This window comes from Staurois parvus, unplaced genomic scaffold (assembly GCF_062004578.1).
Source record: "Staurois parvus isolate SC_StPar_1 unplaced genomic scaffold, SC_StPar_1.0 ptg000090l, whole genome shotgun sequence".
NCBI lineage: Eukaryota > Metazoa > Chordata > Amphibia > Anura > Ranidae > Staurois > Staurois parvus.
In genome coordinates, this window is record NW_028317886.1 from 22684737 (window position 1) to 22710277 (window position 25541).

Here is a 25541-nt window from a genome sequence, read left to right on the forward strand (position 1 = left end):
GCTCACAAAATGGCTGTGTACAAGCAAAACAATAGATTCTTTTTTAGCTTACATAAGCTGGTATAAAAAAGCTCTATACATGTACAAGGCCAGCCACAACTCGGCCCCCAGCTACATCACTAACCTGATATCAAAATACCAACCAGATCATTCTTTTCATTCCTCTCAAAACCTCCTGATATCTAGCTCTCTTGTCAACTCCTCCCATGTTCGCCTCCAGGACTTCCCCTGAGCCTCTCCTATCCTATTGAACTCCTTACTCCAATCTGTCTATCTCCTACTCTGTCCACTTTTAGATGATCCCTGAAAACCCTTCTCTTCAGAGAGGCCTATTCTGCCTTCACCTAACAACTTTTATTTTCTCAACCAGCTCTTCCCCCACAGCTATGACCTTTTGTATCTCATGACCCTGCCTCCTACATTGTAAGCTCTAATGACCAGGGCACACTGATTCCTACTGTATTAAATAGTATTGTAAGTGTATTGTCTGCCCTCATGTTGTAAAGTGTAGTGTAAGCTGTTGATGCTATATGAATCCTGTATTCTAATAATAATAATACTAATACTAATAATAAAGGGAGCAGAAACCTTAAAGGAAAACTTGTAGTGATAGAAAAATGTGTGTTTCTATTGCTGACCCCATCTTCTGAAAATGCAAACTGCCTGACTGCCATGCTGATGCTTTGGCTTAAATATTTTTGGAATCATCAATTCTGAAGAATTATAGAAACAAAGAACACAAGATTATTTATGGCTTTCTTTTGCTGCATGTTTGTTGCAGGTATGGTTGGGTTTATTATAGGTTCCAGGTCAGTGGTTGAGAAGTATTAAGACCAGATAGAGCTGGGCAACAAGTATTTTCAGATAGAGGCCAGAAGAGCAGCTCCCTTTTTTTCATGACAGGTGTAGTTTAGAATCTAAAAACCAAGTAAGACATACAGTGATCATAAAAGCAGACAACTATTTAGGGACCTAATAAGGTATGTCACTTCCATTATCTGTTTCTTCCCAGTAACGGTCTTCTCCCTGTGGTGGGTGGTCTTGGATGATGCAGGAAGTGGCAGTGATGTTATGACTTTAGTGTCGCTCTCTGCATTAGCACATTGTAAGTGCAGGGCTCTATTCTCAGGAGAAGGTCCACGAAGACTTTCCCCAGTCTTTTGGGTTGAATGACACTGGTGCACTGGACCAATTCATGTGGTGAAGGTAGGTAAGAGGTACTGGGTTCAGTTTTGGATTAAAGGTGAAGAGCCTGATCTGCCTTTTTTAGCCTTCTAGGAGGACAATAAAAAAATTTACTTGGAGTTCAGCTTTGAGAGATTACATGGCCAGGTGATAGAGTAAAGTCTACCAGGATTTTCTCTGCAGAATTTGTATTATTATTATTATTATTATACAGTATTTATATAGCGCCAAAACGTTTGCTCAGCGCTGTACAGAGTAGTGGGGGACAGTACATGAGACAATAGAGTAACAAAACAGTATACGAGGGGTTCGAGGGTCCTGCTCTTTCGAGCTTACAATCTAGGAGGGAGGTGATAGTGGCACAGGAGGAAGTGGCTGTGGGGATTGAGTGGTAGGAGGAGTGGAGGAGATTGGCTTTTAGGTGAGAGTGGGGTAGGCTTCCCTGAAGAGATGGGTTTTCAGGGTGTGACTGAAGGTGAGAAGGGTAGGTGACAGTCTGATGGATTGGGATAGTGAGTTCCAGAGGATGGGGGAAGTCCTGGAGAAGTCCTGCAGTCGGGCGTGGGAGGAGGAGACCAGGGAGCTAGAAAGTAGGAGATCTTGTGAGGAGCGAAGAGAGAGGGTTGGGTGGTATTTGGGTATCAGGTCGGTGAGGTAGTTCGGGGCAGCGTTATGAATGGCTTTGTACGTCAGTGTTAGTAGTTTGAATTTAATGCGTTGGGCAATCGGAAGCCAGTGGAGGGAATGACAGAGGGGGGTGGCAGATGCGGAGCGGTTGGTAAGGTGGATGAGTCTCGCTGCTGAGTTCAGGATAGACTGAAGAGGGAATAGCCTGTGTTGGGGTAGGACGGTGAGGAGGGAGTTGCAATAGTCGAGTCGTGAGATAATAAGGGAGTGTATGAGTTGTTTAGTAGTGTCTGGAGTTATGAACGTGCGTATTTTGGAGATGTTGCGGAGGTGGAGCCTGTATGAGTTTGCCAGCAATTGGACATGGGGTTGGAAGGACAGGTGTGAGTCTAGAGTGACACCTAGGACTTTGGCTTGCGGGGTGGGACTGATGGTGGCGTTGTTGGTCGTGATGGAGAGGGTGGGGGTGGGAGCGCGGGCTGGGGGGAAAATTAGGAGCTCGGTTTTGGAAAGGTTTAATTTGAGGAAGTGGAGCGACATCCATTCTGATATGTAGTTCAGTAGGTGGGTGATACGGGCGGAGACTGAGGGGGTGAGGCAAGGGGTGGAGAGGTAGATTTGTGTGTCATCGGCGTAGGGCTGAGGTCAAAAACTCTCTAGAAGGGGAAGAAGTCAGTTAGGGGCAAGATGAAAAGTAATATTATAAGCATACCTGTCTACACTCAGAGCACACAGGTTGAGCACTGTGATTCCAACTGAAGCCTTCTGAACGAATGGAAAGACCTTGCAAAGAACTGCTCCCACTGGGGACTGATCAAATGGCCACCGCTGTGCAAGAAGCTGAAAAAGAACACAGCATTAGATGGTTGTATTTTATGTGGACATGTTTAGTATTGTATACATAAATTGTACAGTAATTGCATTACAAACATTCCAGGGTACATAAATAACAGGAAAGAAACAGTACAACATCCTAAAAAAAATGTTTTGCATCAATAAACCTGTTTAAGAGCATCCCAAAAATACACAGTGCAGCAGCACTTAATCTTATCCTTTCAGTTATATGAACCTCTACCCTACATTAAAGTAACACTGTCACAAGGTAAGTATGGGGGTTGCCATTGTTGGCCTCCTGAAAAAAACACTAGTTGTTGGCTGTGCCCAAGTACATTTGAGTCATAGAGTCAGCACAAGCATTCTGTAAATGAGTGTCAGAAGTTTGTCAGAAGTTTTAAACTCTATATTTGTTCCGGGTCAGTGGTTTAGAAGGCATTGAAGTTAAAGCTTCATCAGTATAGGAAGGAAACTAGGATTCTCAAAAGAAGATTTCCCCAATGACAGGCTTCACATGACAGAGATCCATTAAACATGAAAGTAGATGATCATTAAAGCTTGCCATAGATGGATCAAATTTTGGCTGGTTCAGCAGAGAGTGGACGAATTTCGATCCAAATATGGCTGTTCCTGTTTGTGAGAAGTTGACCTAATGATCAGCTTTTCACAAATGGGCTTGTTGGAAAATCTTTTTCCGATTGGCTGCAGCATTGATCAGCTTGCCAAATGGCTGCAGCGCTTATAAGTGTATTCTGACAGCAGAAGAGTCTCCGATGTCAGAGTACAATACCGCAGCGGGGAGGATTCCCCCATCCACCTGAAATGTGTGAAAGGGGGAATCCATTCAGTTTCTTTCAATCAGCCTGCTGGATCGAAGAAAAAAAAAGAGATGAATGTATGGCCAACTTTAGTGTTTGAGTGTGAACGGTTGGAATTATATTCAGTGCATCCTACTAGGACACCCAATCCTTAAAAATTCAGAGCAAAAATCTGAATACAAGTCTCATATTGACAATACTGTTGGGTTATACTGTGTACATTTAGACCATGCTTATAATTATGCAGTGGTGTTCCCTCCCTCCCTTCCTCCCTCTATCCCTCTCCCTTTGAACTTAGTATTGTTTTAGACAGAAACAGCTACTACATTTCCTCCCAACCAAAACAAAATATATGCATTGTGAGATCATATACTGCATCCAGGGAGTTACTGCAAGTACAGTATGCTGTGCTATGTAACAAATGATTAACAATGAGGAAGAATCTAAAACTGAAAATACAATGAATGCCTTTCTTAAACCAGCATTTTAAGCTGCCTGAGCCATTTTTTTCTTTCACACGTTACCTTTTTAATGAAAATGCGTGAAAACCCCCAAAACATTATACTGTAAATTTTCTAACAGCAAAGTATCTGTAGAATAAAAGTGTGGTAGTTGCAATTTCTATGTTGCATGATTTTAGCACAACTGTTTACCAAACCTATATTTTTAGTAAAAAAAGCAAAAAAAAGTAAATTAATTATAGTGCACACAAACACAATAAAATCTCTGAAATTTCTGTATATTTTCAGTAAAAAAAAAGCTGAGCAATGTACATAGATACCAAATATGTCAGGATTTAAAATAAGTGTGGCTGCGAAATGGTAACTATACTTGGTGATTCTTTAAAATCCTTTATAGGTCATCAATTTCTCTCATTAAGGCATGCATAGCAATGCCTCATATTTTTCAAACATCAGTTATGTAAAAACAAGTGCATAAGTTTGTAAAAGTATGCACATAGGGCTGGGGGGAGGGGCTTTATTTTTTTTAACACTTATTACATTATATTTTATATTTATTACATTATATTTCAAAAGTTAACACTCAGTTGTTTTACTGCCTGAGATCTAACAGCTCTGAACCCCAAAATGTTCAGGGCTGAGTGTTTCAGGTTAATTGATCTCAAAAGAAATTGGGAAATGGACAACCCTTATTTCTCTACTGCATTCCATCCTAAGAGGAGTGATGGATGCCTTTAACTCATGGAGTGCACAAATGAGCAGGGACACATGTGGGGCATTCGCACAGTTCCTGGATTATAGAAGCTATTGGGCAGGTTTACATCTGAATTATATATATATATATATATATATATATATATATATATATATATATATATGAAAGCCCAAAGCCTTTTCTGTAAAAAGTAAAGGAACTGTGTTTACATCCCAAAACTGCCACTGCGTAATACTTATGGTAGCAGTAAAGGGGTTAAAGCAGGTAGTTATTATAACTCATGTCATCAGGAAATAGGACTTTTTATGAAGGAGAGGCAAATGGTACAAAGTGTATCTAATGCTTCCTCAAGGCACTCCTGTCATTTATTATGTACATGTTTCTCCTAAGAGCCAATTCAGCATCTTAAAAGACGAGGCCCTTCAGCACTTTCTTCCTCATAGGTCTGCTTAAGTTAAAGCAGCACCATGATGTTTACTGGCACTGACGATATAGTACTTTAGCACTGTGAAAGTGGTAGGTTCAATATCAAGCATGAACTGCAAAAAAGTACTTGTCTATTCTAAGGGCTTTCTGAAACTAGCCCTGATCATAATCCCACTCATAACACAACCAATAGCCCTTCATTAAGCTGAATCTGTACTTTGCCAATGCTTTGGTGATTGGCTCAGCACTTTCAAATAGGAATAGGGAGAAAGTCGATAACCACTAAACAGTGACAGGAAAGTCTGGCTGCTGGTGAAAAGGGATGTTATGTTGCTTGCCATCATTGCATGTATGCAATGTAACCTGTCTCCTTTAGTCAGCCATTTGCAGAAAGTAATAAAGTGTCATTTTACCATATGCACTATACAAGCAGCTATCAAGAGAAACCTTGCATCTGTAAAAAGGAAAACGGATGGACACCTTATAAATCAGATGTTGGGTGAATAAACCCTTTGCACATTATCATTCAAGCTTGGGAGACCATTACCTTGGTATGATAACTATGCAACAAATGGTATTGGTGAAAACACTACACCACAACTCTGCAGAGTACCATTTACAATCTCTGACTTTGCAATTCCTACACAGGCAGTAGGTTTGCATTGGGAATAAAAAAAAATGCATTTCTGGATGTTTTATTAGCAAATTACCAAAAAACTTGCTTAGTCATCTCTCCCGTTTTCTTTTTGGGATGTTGTGAAAATAATCTGACTGATGACGTAACATGAACACAGAAGAACAACCGAAAACTTGACCAAGGATCTTTGTATTTTCTTTAATTGTTTTCCAAAATTACTGTAGTCTATTTTCTGTTCCTATTAATGTTTCCCATCATCTGATCTAGTATGAAACACAAATTAACTAAAACAGCAAAGCAGGGATTAAACATGGTTGACCGTAACAGCTCTAGGCTGTACAGTTCCTCTACATTAAATCCATCTGTGTTCAGGAGATGATGTTGATGCAATGATTACTACTCTGAATGCAATGAAAGTACTCATTTTACAACTACGGATCATACAAAGCAGTAGGCATGACAAATCAGTGTCTAAGTAGGTAAACACTTAATGAAAACATTTTTGTGGCTGGCCTCTTTGTACCATTACCAGGCATATAAACCTGTGCATTTAAGCTATGCAAAACCACACAGAGGCCAAGTCCTCCTGTGCAACCTAACATGACACAGGACATATTACCCATTTCTTTTTACTTATCCTATTAGTTTACTGCTATTGATATGATAGACACTTAGGCAACACTAACATACCAACCCCATGAATGTGGGATAAGCATAAAACTCCAAACATACTACAAAGCTATAGCCTTTGGGAACTGAAGACCACAAAGAAAACTAGAGGTACTCAATGTAGATGTTCTTAAGTGCCTGAATCATCCACCTTCTGTGGTCATTAGGAGTCTAACCTTTCACTGCTCCTGCTAAAGCAAAAGAAATGCATTAGGAAGGGTCAAGTACTCCAGTGAATAGATCCTGCCAGTGTGGTTCCCAAAAGAAGTCATCAGTGGGTAACTCCGTCCATCTGGGTCTACCCATATCTGAAATTCAAGTTTAAAGTAAAAGCAACATTTTTTCTTTTTAGTTTTGGATAGAGTGGAGAGGGATTAGAACACCTATCGGTTTTTATTGATGCTTGTGCCCCTGTTAGTGAGATGTACCCTCTGTATTTGTCCTGTTTACCATTAGCATTGAAAGTAAAAGTAAAAGATAATCCTAAATTTTGGGTTGACATTGGAACTGCATTAGATGAGAAATCTTTCAATGGGTACACTAGTTCTGGTGACCCTGGCAACAACTAGGTATTCCCTCACTTTTGAGGGATTTCCACCTGTTTTGGCTATGGGACAGGAGTTACTTTACTCTATGCAGAAAAAAAAAAAAAGTTTTGCCTTTAGTTACACTTTAAAGCAGCTCTCTAGTCTCCCCACCAAAAATTAAAAGCCAGCAACTACAAATACTGTAGCTGCTGACTTTTACTATAAAGACACTTACCTGTCCAGGGATCTGGTGCTGTCCTCAACTGAGGCGGTTGTTCAATCGGCTTTGAGTCCATGAGCTTGCATCTTAACTAAGGGAAAAGATTCCCACTGCGCATGCGCGAGCCACACTGTGCTTTGTGAATAGTCATGCAGTCTTCTGGGACCTGTGATGTGTCCGAGAAGGCTGAAGAGGAAGGGGAGACTTCTGCTCTAATCGCAGAGGCGATCCAACTGGAAGTAGGCGCAGGTATCTCTCAAAAACAGGTATCCGCTCTCTCCCTCCCAAAAAATGCCAAATGTTAAGGGGGGGGCGGATGCAAATAAGTGGAACTTCCCCTTTTAGATGAAATTATGCTTTAAGGTTCTAAAAGCAAATCTGTGCTTTGCCTAGGGCAAAGCAATAGGTTCAATTTAATGCAGATGTCCACAGCAGTAGATGCTTACCTTTCTTGTGCTTCCCTGCCACTCTGTTCAACAGCCAGAAACTAAAGGAAAGCCCTATATAGGTTATAAGTCAATCATAGAAAATTGTTAGTAAATAATTAGGGAATTATTTAAATAATCTCCTTGCAAAATTGGCCAAAGTCAAGACTTTTCAAGCAGAAAACCTCTGCAGCTGGTAAAGTATAATTTGCACACCATCATTGATTTGTTCTTCTTTACACCCAGAACCAGACTTAGGTTCCAGGGTGCATTGGGCTTGATCGCATATGGACAAATCTGGTAATTTGCCCCTGCCAAACTTGCAGATTACTCATTGGAAAACATAAAGTAATAACCATTTTTTTTTTACATATTTTTAACTTTTAATTATTTTTTTTGGAGGGGGAAGGAATTAGTTATTTTGGATGGTGGGGTTCTAGGAAATACAGCTTTAGTCTCAACGTTTATTCTATTTTTTTTTTTTTTACATATTTTTTTTTGTTATGGGTATTTTAGACTAAACACAAAATAATAATGGAATTTGAATCCCTAATGTGATATTGACATTGCATCAAACTGCTCATTAATTCCATCACAGATAATAATAGTTTGTTGGCTGTACACTGACATCTGTGAGATAACTCAGTCCCCCTGGAATGCATCGAGCATCGAGGTATACACATCTTTTCCACAGAGCAGTCACACAGCAGGGGAGACATGTATCCTCTGGATTTCTTCTCAAGTGTAAATACAACTTGTTTCTCGTAATCATCAAAAGCGGAAACCGTTTTTTAAGAGAAGCAGCTATGTCACCCACATGACATTTGAAAACATGGTCAGAAACACATACACAAGTTGCTTCTTTGGTAAACATTTCCAAGGACGTTTACAATCGTATAAATGGGGATTCTTGGGAAACAACGTTGAAAATACGTAAAACATACAATATTAATATTTATTCTTTGGAAAATGACAGAGCTTTCCATCTTGCACAGCTTCAGAACCTTGTTTCTCTTTTATGGATTTTAGCTAGTCGAAGATGATTTGCAGGCTGCTCTTTGTCTATGTGTTTTCAGATGCTTGTGAGACTCTCAGCAAGGCCAGGATATACAAGGAGCTCTCTCCCAACAACCTTTTAACCTTTTATACTCAAGGTCTTCACCTATGCCCAGAATCCTTCACTTTATCAACAAATCCTGCTTTCTAGTAAATTACACAAATCCTGCTTTGTAAATTCCACTGTCACTAATGGATTCATGTGCCCCATTTGAAGTGGAACAATAGCGATATGGTGCATGCATAAACCCAATTATTTATTGCCATTACATTAGATACAAATTTCACAGCACCATCTACTTGCAATTAAATCACACGATTAACCTCCCTGGCGGTATGATTATTTCAGATTTTTGGTGCTGAAAGCAGTACCATTATTTTCCATGGAAATTTGGCATTTTATATTGTAGGCCTGTAATTTTTAGGAATAACTCACTGAAATCTGTCCAAACAAGAGTCTAGTAAACATTCCGGATATGATAAAACTTGAAACACCAAATCATAAATTATAATTTAATAAATAATCATAAAAAATAATAATATAATAATAATACATTTAATTCAATAATATAATCAAACAAAAAACACTGAAATTTGAAGTATAGCGCCAAGTTCACACATCGCTGAGCTCAGTCGCAAAATTGTTTTCAGTGTCTGATGACGAATTTCCCCACGAATCATTATCACTCAATTCTGCAAGTAGGTGTAATTTACTATTGCTGTTCTCTAGCTGGTCTAAAACCACTTTTGACCTAAAGGGACGCTTTTTGGACGCCATGGACGTTGCTGTTTCCTGGCAATAAGAACAGTAAAAATGCAGGCAGGGCACAGGACAGCACTAGGGCCAAAATGTATGTGAAATGGTTTGATACAGTAATGTTATACTATGTGATTTTAGTGAATGTCACTTTTTGTCATTTTCAAATTTCCCGCCGTTCCATCCCCCGTACGTCCCAACGTCGCAGGGAATGGAACCCGGAAGACGGATGCCAGCATCCGCCGTATTACATTGCCAGGGACACTGCAGGAGGGACATCATGGGAGCGCAGGACAAGGTAAGTGATTGAGGGATCGTAGAGCAGTGCCACATGGTATTCCCGAGTGTAGCTCGGGGTTACCGCTTGTGGTACTGAAACTTTACCCCGAACCACACTCGGGAATACCGCCAGGGAGGTTAAAGTACAACTAAAGGCAAAACTTTTTTTTAGTTTTGGATAGAGTGGAGAGGGATTAGAACACCTGTCAGGTTTTTATTGCTGTCTGTGTTCCTGTTAGGGAGATTCACCCTCTCTAATTGTTGTGTTTACTGCTAAAGCTGAGAGTGAAAGAAAATCCCACATTTTCTGTTGTCACCAGAACAGGGAAAGAGGGGAAATCTTGACACTTTGGAAGAATATCCTTTCACTTTCTGCTCTGTCTATGGGACAAGAAGTAAAGGACAATCTACACAATGGGACACAGATGGTAAAACGGGGGTTATAAACCTTCCTTACTCTATCCATAATGAAAAAAAAAGTTTTGTAAATAGTTAATTTTATGATGCTGACAGCCTGCTTGTACAATATTTAGACAGCTTATTTACACTTTAAACTGGTATATACTGTACTATACCAGGGGTCACCAAACGTTCTAAACAAAGGGCCAGTTTACTGTCCTTCAGACTTTAGGGGAGCTGGATTGTGGCCAATGAGAATAGAAAAGGTCCTGACATCAGTGGAAATAAACAATACCCCATCTTTGGTGTCAGTGGGAGGAATTGAGCCCTATTTTTGGTGTTAGTGGCAGGAATTACACCCCATTGTTGGCGTTAGGCAGTGGAACTGTGCCCATCATTGGTTTCATTGGGAGGAATTGTGCCTCTTCATTGCTATCAGTGGGGGTAATTATGATCCATTGTTGGTATTAGTGGGTGAAATAGGGCCCAAGGGCTGGATAAGAGCAAGCAAAGGGATGCATGCAATCCCCAGGCTGCAGTTTGGAGACCAATGTACTAAACAAATGAATTAAATATTCATCACAATTATGTGGAGCAATTCCACACGTGACCTAAACCAAAGGCTAAGATCACATGGTATATAGCTACTAACAGACTGATGTTTTAAGTCATTATATAAAACCAGCTGCTTGTTTGCAGACTTTCAGTGAGATAAAAGAGTTGGCAACCAGGAAGCAGAACCTATATCTGCAATGCATGAGGGTGGTCACAATTTACTACCTTTTTTATTTATTTTTATTTATTTCAGGTACTTATATAGCGCCGTCAATTTATGCAGCGCTTTACACATATATATTGTACATTCACCTCAGTCCCTAACCCTCAAGGGGTGTACAATCTAAGGTCCCTAACTCACATTCATACATACACATACTAGGGCCAATTTAGACAGGATCCAATTTACCTACCAGCATGTGTTTGGAGTGTGGGAGGAAACCGAAGTACCGGGAGGAAACCCATGCAGGCACAGGGAGAACATGCAAACTCCAGGCAGGTGGTGCCGTGGTTGGGATTCGAACCAACGACCTTAGTACTGCCAGGCGGAAGTGCTAACCATTTAGCCTTTTTTGTAAATTTACATGATTTACCGTATATACTCGAGTATAAGCCGACCCGAATATAAGTCGAGGTACCTAATTTTACCACAAAAAACTGGGAAAAACTATTGACTCGAGTATAAGCCAAGGGGGGAGGAATAGTGCCCCATCGTTGGTGTCAGTGGGGGGAGGAATAGTGCCCCATCGTTGGTGTCAGTGGGGGGAGGAATAGTGCCCCATCGTTGGTGTCAGTGGGGGGAGGAATAGTGCCCCATCGTTGGTGTCAGTGGGAGGAATAGTGCCCCATCGTTGGTGTCAGTGGGGGGAATAGTGCCCCATCGTTGGTGTCAGTGGGGGGAATAGTGCCCCATCGTTGGTGTCAGTGGGGGGAATTGTGCCCCATCGTTGGTGTCAGTGGGAGGAATAGTGCCCCATCGTTGGTGTCAGTGGGGGGAGGAATAGTGCCCCATCGTTGGTATTAGTGACACCAATGATTGGGCACTATTCCTCCCACTGACACCAATGATAGTTACTTTGCTGACCCCTGCTCCAGCCTGGGCTCGCTTGCTCCCTCCCTCTCCCATGGTACACACTTACCGGTCAGATGTCTTCCTTCTCCGGCCGCTCTCCTCCTCTTCACTCGCTCGATCTTTGCGGTGCCGCTCGGCTCCTCCTCTCCAAGCTCCACCTCCTCGCGGGTGATTGGGCGCCTGTGTGCCTCTCCTGAGCTACAGTTCCAGCGGCCAATCACCGGCGAGGATTGATCCCGGGGTTGTGTCCAGATGACAGGGACGGCATGTCATCCCGCCCACACCTGGAGACGGATAGAGGAGCGGTGTCTCGGTTCCTAAGGCAATCGGAAATATGTGTTTTCCGATGGTCTAGGTGACCCCTGTGAAAGTGTCGTTCAACCCCCAAAGGGGTCGCGACCCACAGGTTGAGAACCGCTGCTTTAGAAGCAGCGCCCCCTGCTAGACATCTGCAGACGTTGACTCGAGTATAAGCCGAGGGGGCCGTTTTTCAGCACAAAAAATGTGCTGAAAAACTCGGCTTATACTCGAGTATATACGGTAAACCATTAAGACACAGCAATTAGATCATTTCCATGAAAGCAAAATATAATGATTACACAAGACTAACAATGGTGCCAATTTAAAGTCAACCCATAGCCAGCTATTGAGGTGCAAGTATTTACTACATCATAGTCCTTTTCCCAGCAACTAGGCCATCCTTCTCCCTCTCTGAGCAGTGATTCAGTAGCCTCCAAATCTTCAAATCTCTAAGCTAAACACAGAGCAAGAGCTCCGGGGTAGGTGGACAAGGTGAGAGGAGCTTCTGGGAAAATGACTTCAGTGATGTCAGTGCTTCCACTTTGAAATTTGAGAATGAGATGCTCTGCCAAACAGAGGTCAATGAGGGCTTTTTTTAAAGCCCATTTGCTGCTTTTTAAGAATATGTAGATACTTGAATGTCAGCCAGGACACTCTTTAAAGTATATATTAATTAAGGACATGTAAACCTTTTGGCTTCCGTAGAATAATAATTAACTGGTTTACACCACTGAGTGACTTCTAGACTTTGCAATAAAGACCTTTCTGCATATTGTCTGTCTTCTTGGAAGTCTATGAGGAAATCTTGGTCACCTTAGGAGATGAAGACACTGGCTCTAGCTACTGGAAGTGGCCCAGACAGTTTATTTTCAAGTTGAAGAGAAGGCATTCAGGAACACTGAGGTCAGTGTGATTTACAGACTACATTTAAACCCAATCTCACTCCATCTCTGCTGCCTTTATTTGTGTGAAGCTGCTCTAAAAACTTTGATGTCATTTATGTAAATAGAATCTGTTTCTTGAAAATAAATTTTTTCCTGAGTTTGCCAAAACTACACAAATCCCTTGTGGTTGATTTAGAGTTAAAACCAGGAGTTTGGCAGTTTCTGGACAAGTAGCATTACGCAGAACATCAAGTTCACATAAAAAGTATTTTACATTATTCAGAATTACTGACGAACTACAGCATTGTGACTCATTTAAGTATGGGACTGCAAAGACTGGGAAATGTGTGCATTAAATTGAGTCTGCATTTTTAGCTCACAAATGATCATACAGATATGTGGGTTTGTGATGGTAGAATTTTCAGCATTTCCGGAAGCAAGAAGCCTGGCACAACAGTTCTTGCCTAGAGAGTTTAGAGCCAGCTAAAACAAAACATCCTTCATCTCTAGGTTCTAGCCTATGCTTAATGGTTAAAGTAGAACTATAGGCAAAACGTTTTCTTACATTTTGGATAGGAGGGTTATAACCCTTGTCAGGTGTCCCATTACAGAGATTCTCCTTTAATTCCTGTCCCATAGCCATACAAGAAGTGAGAGAAAATCCCTGAAAATTCTTTAAGGACCCCCAGTTGACCAGAACTACCCCCATTGGAAGATTTCCCCTCTGTTACTTTTCTGGGAACAACACAAAATTTGGGATTTTCTATTACTTTCACTTTCAATGATCATGGTAAATAGGATAAATAGAGAGGATGAACCTCAATAACGGGGAGACAGACACCAATAAAAACCTGACAGGTGTTCTAATCCCTCTCCACTCTATCCTAAACTAAATAAAAAGTTTTGCCTTTAGTAAATCTCCATCCACAAAGTTGTTTAACACTTATTCTAACCCTAAAAAGCAGCCACTGAACACTTCACCCAATCCCCAAATGTACCCTACAATGAACTTTTCTGATTTGTATCCTTTTGGTCTGTTAAATTTACTGTTTGATAGGTGCAGAAAAACGAATAATACTAACTTCCCTCTTTCTTGGCTTCAGAAATGCTCTTTTCACTCAGCATTATTCCCAGTTCTCTCTGTAACCTACAGAATACCTCCCACCCTATGTTATGGAGATGATGAGAAAGGGATATGTTCTACAGTCATAAAAAACTCTTCCTGTCCTACTGTGCCAATGCTGTTTCCCTATAGATACAGTACTGTGAGTGTTGTTATCCTCGGACCAGAAATGTGTTACTGGCAGGATCCCCAGATGATAATAAAAAGAAAAAAAACTTGATAAAGATACTAATGCAGTCACCCCATCTAATGTCTGGTAAGCTGTAATATGTTACATCTTTGTTATTGAACCCTCTTAATGTATTACTGTAAGGCAATCAGGCTGCATATACAGTAATAAATATGCCTCTTTTTCAACGTTTTGCATGTTGAACTGCTGGAGTATCTGGTGCATGAGAGTCATAGTCTGACACTTTTATGTGCTGGTAACACAAGATTATTCACCCCTTTCTGCAATACCTAAAGTGTTACTAAACCCACAACAGTAAAATCAGTCTGTATATGCAGTAAAGCATGCTTGTTATACTCACTGTGGAACCTAAGGGGTTAGTCCTCTGCATTGTGTAAAAAGGATGTTTGCTCCTCTCTTCTCTGATCTTCCCCTTCTTCCACAGTCCCCAATCCATCTGCTGATAGAACAGAGCCGTGGGGGCAAGCTGCACATGTTCAGTTTGGTGTGTATTGCTAGAGAGTTTTTTTATTTCTTTGGAGAGTGATGTGATCAGCACAGGGCCAATCAGCACTGTCTAGACAGAGGTCAGGGGTCCTACATCCTCCTAGAGGAGAATGAAAACTCCTCCTACAAGCTTTAACCAGTGCTCTGCTAGACACTGATAGAAGTTACAAGACTGTTCTAACTGCTGATGAGTAAAGGTATTTACTAAAATAATTGCATTTCCATGTTCTGTGCACTGTGGGAGACCAGATATATTGAATGCAGGGTCCTGGGTTTATTAACACTTTAAGTGACAAAAAAGTGAAAAAAAAATGTATCCTGGCTTCCTTACTGTAATAAATGAATTAAATTAATCCGGACTTCAGTGTTAATCTTCAAGTCCTACACTAATGCATACATTTTGCCTATAACTTAACATGACAATACTGCATAAATTCTAACCCTAACATTTCAAATGAACCCCTAAATAATGTGTTTCTATACACTGCCATACTTTATAAGGCACTGCAGCTATCGGTGCCAAAAGAATGCAAAGTTCTTTACACTAAAAACTACTCATCTGAATTTTTTTTTCATTCTTTGACAGTGGTCCTTTTATATTATTGCTTACAGTAGAACCATAGCACTAAATAAATAGGGAATTAAGGAAACATACCAGTACTTGGCAAACAGCTAGATATAAACTAATATATTAATAGATATCCATATCTTTAGTGCGACCATTGCAGGCAAAGCTTCCCACAATTCTAGTATCTTCCAGTGATAATGATCTCAGAGGTGATGTATATATTAAAAAAAGTTCTAAATACCATTTTTTCTCAGTTGCTTAAGGGGCTTAGAGAGCTGAAGGTGGAGACTGAAAGGGGCAGAGAAGCAGCAGTACACAGATCTTCCCAGTGAAGAACTGTGCAGGTGCCCCGGGGCATGTCAGCACAAGTCTGATCACTGGAGGACAGGAAGTCTGTACTGCCAAGTAGAATTCAAAGAAGAAATTTGATCATGTTGGGATAGATATGCTTTCCTGCCCTAGCATGGTCAGTTTGAAATAGGAAAGCACGGGGACTGACCAGAAGGACAGGATACCTTTTAAAAAAAAGTACACTGTACAAAAAGCACATATCAAGAATATGAAATGGGGTAATATCCACTTTAATGTAAACATTTTTGACTATTGTTAAAGGATAACTAAACCTAAGAACACAAATTTAATATATTACAGCTTACCAGCCTTTAGATGTAGACTTTTTTTCTTTTTTTTTTCAGCAAGTACAGAAAGTACTTGTTTATCTTACCAGAAATGCTGATCTAAATACATAAACAGAAGCACTACTTGAAGGACCTGAACAGCATTTAAATGCTTGTAAACTGAGGGAAGGGGCAGATTTTTTTAATTATTTTGAAAATCTCCAACCAGTGATAGAAAGGACTAAGCAGACCCTTATCAGATAAGAATTTGCTCCTGATTTCACTGATATGCCATCATATTATTGAACAGAAGGCTACATTTTAAAAGGTTTGCACAAGCTTACTTGGAAAGCATTAACTGTGCGGATGAGAAACTTAATAAAATTTATTTCCCAGCGTACATTTTAGGCTTCTGATTGGCTCTGAATGACCAGATTAGTGGTAAAGGTATTTCATCCTTGAGATCAGACAGAAATGTATTTCGTCCAGGAGATCAGACAGAAAAGTATTACACAAGAAGTGAGATGCATCATATTACATTCATTTGTAGGTATTACAATGAAAAGAATACATATAGAGAGGTGGTAAGGTGATTTGCAAGATTACAAGAAACCATTGCAAGACAGTGCCTGGGATTTATCAATTCTCACAAATAAAGCAGTTAGGAATTTATGAAAAGAACACTTGTCTGGGTTTTACAACAAAATTTTATCTGCTTCTGGGCAACAGACATGAGGTATTCAGTATTATTTTACAAATCTGCAGCCCAAAAGGTACCTAGTTTATGTTTAATACAATAATATTTTTTTACTGACTACAGGTAACATCAAAGTATGTTTGGTGAAAACGGACTTAAAGTGTATTTCCACTTTTAATTCGGGGAAAACCTCACTATACGTTTGTTATGTGTTCCCATTCACGTAGCATACCTAATTTTTAAGTTTTTTTTAATTACGTACCTTTTGGACATTTGTTTTAAGCAAGCCTCTGGGCAGACTGCAAGCTACTCTCAAATAATTCACAGTAATTCTGTCCCCACACAGACAGGGGACACACCGAGTTTTCCCTTATTGGCATACAATGAAGGACTCCAACTTCTGGATCTTCAACTCTTTTTGTTAGGAGAGGCAGTGATCAAATCTACAGTAGTTTACAACTGTTAATGAGATCTGCTAGTCCAGACAGGGTTAATTGTGGTAAACATTTAAGCCTAGTAAACACGATCAGAAAATTGTATGAAAAATACCGCTTTCGAAGCAATCATACTATAGTCTAATCGTTAGTAGATAGCTTTCATCCGAAATTATTTGAAGGGAGAAGCACGAAAATTTTTCTTGCACGATACCAGATCGTACGATTTTCTATAATCAGTACAGTTTTTGTCCAAAAATACAATACAAATACATTACATCACTTTCGAATTTTCTTTCTGTCATACAGTAATTTTTGTAACTTTAGTAACCTCTTCACTTTCGATATGAGAATAGCATGCAAAAAAAAAAAAAGAATGATCATTAGTCCAATATTCTTGTCCAATATTCTCATCGTTTGTATGGGACTTAACTCCTCAGACCTCTCATAAGCATCAAAGAGATAGGAAAGCTAAGCAAGATTTTTAAGTTCTGGAGGTTTCAGAAAAGAACAAATATAATGCAATCAGCAAATTTTAATATTTATAAAATGTATGCTATGTAAATGGGAACATGTAGGTGTTATTTCAAGTTGACTGCTAAAGTGGAAACACTTAAAAAAAAGTATTGTACACACCGTGGGTTATTTTTGCAGTTCAGGGTAAATTATTTTTTATGTGCTTTTAAAATTTTACATACGTAGTTCACCATATTTTTTCTTAAATTATAAAAATGTAGAGGTTTGTAGATTAGCAGCTACAGTGATCCTGCTATCTTGATATAAGACATCAGTCATAAAATGAATGCATGTTGTTAAAAGATTTGCATAGCCATTTTCCAGCGAACCTGCATGTACAATTATTCAGTGCAAACTGGATAAACATGAATGTTCTTTAGGCAATTTTCTCTACTGAATGAATGTTCTTTTATGTTATGCATTAGTAAAATATTGCATTATGTCTACTAGACTGAGCTGAGCAGCACAGGAAAAACATACAGTATATTTGTAAAAAAGAGATACAATGTAACAATCTAGAGCACAGGTGTCAAACACAAGGCCCAAAGGCCGAATCCGACCCTCCAGGCCATTTCATGTGGCCCTTGCACCTCTCCTGCAGGTACCCCCTTGTCTCCGCCCCCACCTTGTCTCAGCAGTTGGCAGCAGAGAGGAGAATAGAACTCCTCTGCCAAATCCTGCACCTCACAGTGCAGCTGCACCCCCCCTCATCTCTGCCTCCCCTGGTCTCAGCATTCGGTAGACTCTGGTAACTGACGCCACTCCGTCTCTGGTCCTCCTGCAGACTCTGCACTTTCTGCCTTCCAGCTCTGCTCCCAAAGGGAGGGCGTGGAATTCTTGACATCTGATGTAAAAAGGAGGTAAACATCTAGTCTCACAGACACAACCAGCCCTTTGAGGGCAACCATAATGGTGATACAGCCCGTGATGAAATGGAGTTTGATATCCCTGATCTAGAGAATGCTAGAGGGAAGAGGCAAACAACTGTAACCATTAATGGGTATGGTGCTGTGATTATCTTTTTTATTAAACTTTTTATATATATGAATGTATATAAATATATATATAATGTAGATAAACGTTCTTACATCTATACCAGAAACACATTGGAATTACGAAAACTGTCTCAGGAAACTGGCATGAGTGTTACATGCCACTTTCACAGAGCAGATTGACATGTTTCATGTCTATGTGCAATACCCATGCCAGTTCCTATTTAAAAAAATGGTGCTGGCTCCACACCTAATTAACAAAGGGATTGTTGCAGTTTTCAATACAGAAAACTGCCGCGGATTCCTGCCAGTTTAGACCTTGTGTAAATTGGCAGACAGCTCAGATGCCTCTCTGTGCACATCCAGTGAACACACTAAACAGGCAGAGCTTGCGTATAACTCCTTTCCCTGCTTATGTGCCCAGCTGTTTACCCTGAAAAATGCAGGGTTCACAGCCTTCCTTCTCTCTCTCAGCTGAGGGTGGTGGGGTGGATATCAAGCAGACAGAGGAAGCTGGAGCAAGCAGCTCAAGCTTTCCTGGTCTCTATGCCATTTTTGGTGCAGACATGGCAAAGAAAACAAAGCAGTTCACTCCTCCTAAGTAACAAGTTCCACAGTTCCCCTCAATGTCAGAATTCTCGCGGAAGTCCTGCAGTCCTACTATAAGTCACTGATCGCCGCCATTACTAGTAAAAAAAAAAATCCCAGCATATATACAGCCATTTGTAGACATATAACTTCCACATAAACCAATTAATTTACATGTATTGGGATTTTTTTCTAGCAAAGACATGTAACAGAATATATTTTTGGCCTAAATTTATGACGAAATTAGATTTTTAAAATTTTTTTACTGGACAGGTTTAATAGCAAAAAGTAAAAAATATTTTTTTTTTCAAAATTGTCGGTCTTTTTTTTATAGTTCAAAAAATAAAAAATGCACAGGCGATCAAATACCGCTGAAAGAAAGCTTTGTGGGGAAAAAAGAACGTAAATTTCATTTGGGTGCAGCGTTGCATGATCGTGCAATTGTCGGTTAAAGTAACGCAGCGCCATACCGCAAAAAATGGCCTGGTCAGGAAGGGGGGTGAATCCTCTGGAGGGCAAGTAGTTAAGAAAGAGACCTGTGCCTTGATTAGCAGCAGGAACCCCCTCATTTCTAAGTGTAGAAGAGTGGCACAGGGTTTATGCCGGCACCACTTTTGTTAGTTTCCCCAATTCATGCTATTAAAGTATAACTAAAATTAAACAACTGAAAATAACATATTTCCTGTCCTAAGGTCACTACTCTTACATACCCCATTGAAGGGAGACCTGGTTGTCACCCAAGCTAGACTTCAGACATGTCTGTCTACATTTTATACATGATGGATTCATAGTATTAGTAGTCTACAAAAGAGAGGTAACATTGTTTGTGGTTTCTTTTCTACACACAGAAAGTGACACGGGTACTGCATCTTTGGCATGTTCATTACCTAGAAAATGAAAACTAAAGCAACCATCACCTCTAAGAACTGGTAAGCTACAATTTAGTAAACATTTGTTTTTTTGGGTTAAGATACATTACAAGTAAAAAAAACAACTAATGTTAAATGGAAACAGTTACTCTTCTTTTATAATGTATCCAAGCATTGAAGACCTATTAAAATATACACATACAAAACCACATAAACAAACTATGGCACAACAAATCTTGTGTTCGTGCCATGGTCACATCACTGTGAGTTTCTTACACAAGGATGTCTGAAGTCATAATATCCTGAGTCACCAAGATAATAAAAGAGAACTAGGGAAGAGTTGACATGTTAAAGCTTAATAGTAAATTAATATTTGTTTGAAGTATCATACACAGTGGAAAAACAGCTACACTTCTCCCATTACATTTTTGCCCAGGTTACTATAGAACTAGATTACTATAGAAAGTAATCTAATTGTTTACTTGTTAGGCTTATGCCAAGTCGTGTTCTTTGTAAACTTGGCCACTGCTATTTAGATGGCTTGTGGAATTTTTTAGTGGCAAATGCCTGCTAGTGCAACTTAAGGAATACAGCTAAATACACAGAAGAAATACAAAGGATTTGTATGTTTTTTTTTGTCCAATCCTAAGATTTAAAAAGCCATGTCAGAAAACACAGCAAGGTTGATGACCTGAATTTTCTTTAGTGCAGTTAAGAAATACAGTTTGGTCATGTCCTTGCCCCCAGCCTATGAATAGACAGGGAAGAAGCAGCCAGCAACAGACTTATGAGGTCTGTCTTTTTCTTTCACTTCCAACCAGCATGTTTACTGGCAACACAGATGAAAGCATGACACCTATACTCACCTTTCCTACATTCGTCACATCCAGCACTGTGTCAATTGGTGTTGAACCCTAGAGGGAGTGATGATGTCAGCCTTGCATCATACCATGACCCACTAGGTCAGGGCACCGCATTCTAGGAGGTGTTATGCTCCTCCACACTCAGAGACCCCTGTGATGAATGCAAAAGTAATGGGCTAACACTGGGGAGGTGAGTGTCAGTGGGTCAAGGGGGTGTCTTTACACAGGCACTGTTAGGCCCCTTTCACACTGGCATCATCCATTCAGTCATGTTTTTTCAAAGAAAAAACAGATTTCCGTTTTTACATCAGTTTTCAGTTCAGTTTGTGTCAGTTTACTTCAGTTTTCACTTCCATTTAGTTCAGTTCAGTTTACATCAGTTTATATCAGTTTACATCCTTTTACATGGGCATTCCGTATGTCCGTTTTTCATCGGTCCATTTACGGATGAAAAACGGACACCCATGTATTTTTCTATGGACTAGTGGATGTAAGTAAAATGATGCATGCAAATAGTCATACGGTGCATGTAATAACTGGTAAAGTGAACACCACTTAATACTAAAATAGATCTTGGAAATTATCTAAAAAGTCCAGGAATAATAATGATGGTGAATAAAAATCTTCAACAAGAGTGTTCTTGTGGTGCATAATATAAAGAATTTCAAGACAAAAAGGTGACACAATAAGTGACTTCTGTGACCATATTCCTCCCACAGAAATGAGTGTAGATTGCACTAACCAGAAAGTGCAATGATAATGCGCATTTGAGTGTTAACCAACTCCTGGTCATCCGGCTACTGAAAACTGGATCACAGAGTGGTCATCTGGCCTGCATCAGCTGGGCAAACATCACAACCTCAGGGACACCAGATATCAGAGGACGTGTAGTCGTCTCCCCTCCGGGGGGAGTCTAACCAATCATGATGTGGCCACCAGATCATCCCAATAAGCCGGACACACAACACGGAGGGAACTTTCCCGGCTCCGCCGTCCGTCCGTACAAAGTTGTGATGAAGAAAGTTCCCTCCGTGTTGTGTGTCCGGCTTATTGGGATGATCTGGTGGCCACATCATGATTGGTTAGACTCCCCCCGGTGGCGAGACGACTACACGTCCTCTGATATCTGGTGTCCCTGAGGTTGTGATGTTTGCCCAGCTGATGCAGGCCAGATGACCACTCTGTGATCCAGTTCCAGTTTTCAGTAGCCGGATGACCAGGAGTTGGTTAACACTCAAATGCGCATTATCATTGCACTTTCTGGTTAGTGCAATCTACACTCATTTCTGTGGGAGGAATATGGTCACAGAAGTCACTTATTGTGTCACCTTTTTGTCTTGAAATTCTTTATATTATGCACCGCAACAACACTCTTGTTGAAGATTTTTATTCACCATCATTATTATTCCTGGACTTTTTAGATAATTTCCAAGATCTATTTTAGTATTAAGTGGTGTTCACTTTACCAGTTATTACATGCACCGTATGACTATTTGCATGCATCATTGTACTTATTAGCGCTGCATGGTTGTTTGATACATTTTCTTATTGAGGCTCCTGGTGTTTGCCTTTCATGCTTGCCGCTCTTTGGTTGTTTATCCAGTGCTCGTTTTTTTTCTGTTGTTTTTAGTGGATGTAAGTGGATGGCCATCTGTTTACATCCCTAAACCAGTTGCCACCCGGCCTATAGCCAGATGGCAGCCGGGCAAACAGCTCGTCCCTCCAGGTGGATGCCATATGGCGTCCTTTACAGAACGCGCATTGCGCATGCCCACAGGACCGTGTTGCGAAGCGATCTGTCACTGGCTGTGTACCTCGGACATGGCCGATGACAGATCTGTGTACCGACCCCGTTGCCAGTACCATGTGACCTGCTGTGACCAATCACAGCAGGTCACATAACAGTTGTATACAATGGATGGCTTCCTTTCATGCCATCCATTGTATACTAGTGTGTCTAGCTGTGAATGGTCACAGTGATCACATGCTCAGGCTGGGACAATCACAGCCCATCTGTTTCATGTGATTAGCTGTGGCCAAATCACTGCTAATCACAACCCCCCCCCCCAAATGAATCGATTTCATTCAGGTAAATGCTTGCTTATAGCAAAGTGATTCTTTGCTATAAGCAAATTGTGTAAAAAAAATTATAAAATACTGATCACTTCCTCAAAGTACTGCAATGTTACTATGGTAACATTATACAACTTGGTCATAATGCAATATGAAAAAAAAATCTTAAAAAAAGAGAAAAAATTTAATAAAAAAAAATAAAAAAATTATCATTTATTTTTCATACTGTCACCAGTCAGTGTCCCTGATCACCGCCATGCCAGTTATATGATGACGCTGTACTGCACTGGTGACAGTATGTAAAAAAAAAATATAGTGAAAATAATTTTTTTAATTTCTTAATTTTCCGAAAAATTACAAAAAAATTAACAACTTTAAAAAACTCGCCATGCCTGTTATGAAATACATCTGACTGTCTACTTTGGGGTCATTTGGATTGATAAATTTTCAGCTATATCCCATAGTGAACTCCATAACTTTCCTACAGACTAAAAAATAAATACTAATTTGAGTTATTTTCACCAAAGAAATGTAGCAGAATACATCTTGGCCTAAATTTATGAAGAGCAATTATTTATTTGCAAACTTTTATAACAGAAACAAAGAAAACTGTGGGTTTTTTTCAAAATTTTTGGTCTTTTTTTGTTAATTTAGCAAAAAATAAAAACCCCCGGCGGTGATTAAATACCACAAAAAGAAAGCTCTAGTTGTGTGAAGAAAATGATAAAATTTTAGTTTGGGTACAATGTTGTATGACCTCTCAATTGTCATTCAAAGTGTGAGAGCGCTGAAACCTGAAAAGTGGCCTGGGCAGGAAGGAGGTAAAAGTGCCCGGTGGCACTGTTGCCGGTGAAGTGGTTAATGTCCGCACCCATTAACATCTGCTTTTTGGAATGGAAGAAACCCCTATTTTTCTTTCATAAACAGAAATGGAACAGACGAAAAATGGATGCAGACAGATGAAAAACGGATGTAAACAGATGTAAACAGACATACAGTCCATTTTTGCAACTGTTTATGCATTGGTAAAGGATGTAAAAAATGGATGTAAACTGATGAAAAACTGATGTGAACTGATCTTTTTTTTTTTTTAAAAACGTGACTGAACTTGTGAACAAAAACAGAATGCCTATGTGAAAGGACCCTTAGACCCCTTTCACCTGAATGTTCAGATTGGGTCCGCTTGCCCGTTTTTCAGGTGAACCAGATTGGAACCTCCATTCTCCTCTATGGAGCGGCAGGTGTAAACGGATATGTGTCCATTTACACCTGCCAAAATTCAATCTGATCTGCCAAAAAGAGACAGATGGGGATCCATTCCCCTTCTGTCCATCGGCACTCGGATGGAAACAGACAGGTGGTCCGTTTAGATCTGACCGCTCATAGAGGACAGCGGGCTGTCATCCACTTGCTCAGCAGGGATCAGCGGAGAGATCCCCCGCTGAGCAAGCGGATCTGTTGACGGGTCCACCCAGTGAAAAGGGGTCTTACTTGCTGCAGAGACCAATCAGAGGTGACAAGACTATAAACAAAATATTGTCTTGCTAAAAAATGGACATAAAGGGAATGGATGTAAAAAGGATGGCATCCGTTTACATCCATTCCATTTCAACGGATCTGGATGTATCCCTGTCTGCTTAAAAAACAGACTGGAATGGATTGTAAACAGATGGTAAATGGATGATCATCCATTCACATACATTGGTCCATAGAAATACATTGCTATCTGTTTTTCATCCGTCAACGGATGGATGAAAAATGAAAAGACGGTCTGATCATGTGAAAGGGGCCTTATGCTTTCAGTACCTTTACCAAACAAAAAAAAACCCACAACAAAAAGGACCTTGAAGAGAAGCATCTACAGCAGCCAGAATCATGTGCAAACAGGTCACCAAAGGTTCTTGTATCAGCTCAGCATAGCTATTTAATGATAATATACAGAAATATTCTCACGCAGTGACAATTCCCAGTTCATGGATTGTGTTTACCTATTAGAGCAAGTGAATGTGGGAATAAGAGAGGTAAGCCAAAAAGCACTTTGCAGCTGTGCTGACTTCAGTACATGGTTCATAAATCAGTCCGTGCCTTGCTATCCCTGTTACCAGACTATGTTGCCAGTGCAACCAAACATCTATGAATCAGCTCATAAGACATTGAGCAATATACTTATTATCCCAACAAACCTAATAAACTTGGTCTTGTACACTTTTAAAACCTCACACTAGAGACTAAGAAATACTAAAAATCACTAGACGCTGAAAGGCTTACAAAAGCTGCATGAATATATGCGTACAAAGCAATGCTATACTCAAATTTGACAAAAGTAGGTTGATTCAATCATCTATTTATCATAAATGTTTTTTTGAAGTGACATTCTGAACATGTTTGCAGACCATGCAGACAGCTTTGCCAATCTACACACACGCACAACCTACAGTGGATCACTACCTTGTCTTGGCACGCAACCGAATGTTTGTTTATTGAGCAACACTTCACCATGGGAATCTATGCCTTGGCAGGTCATTCATCCATCCAACCATAAAGATAATATGTGTTATATGTCCATTCACTAATGAACTCACTGAGCCTATACCTGTTACAACTTTTCCCTTGGCAAGCCCAGTGTTTTTCTAATATGGACATATTATAAACAATGCTCCATTTCCAACAAGGCCCCTA

General features: G+C 40.0%; 1 protein-coding gene across 1 annotated transcript in view; it reads right to left on the reverse strand.

The window, feature by feature from the left end:
• The window catches only part of EDNRA (endothelin receptor type A), a 119395-nt gene that overhangs the window by 58085 nt on the left and 35769 nt on the right, over nt 1-25541 (reverse strand). Inside the window, exon 3 of the mRNA XM_089670481.1 lies at nt 2525-2652. Within this exon, the coding sequence (XP_089526607.1) occupies nt 2525-2652 (128 nt within the window). The remainder of the gene's footprint in view (nt 1-2524; nt 2653-25541) is intronic.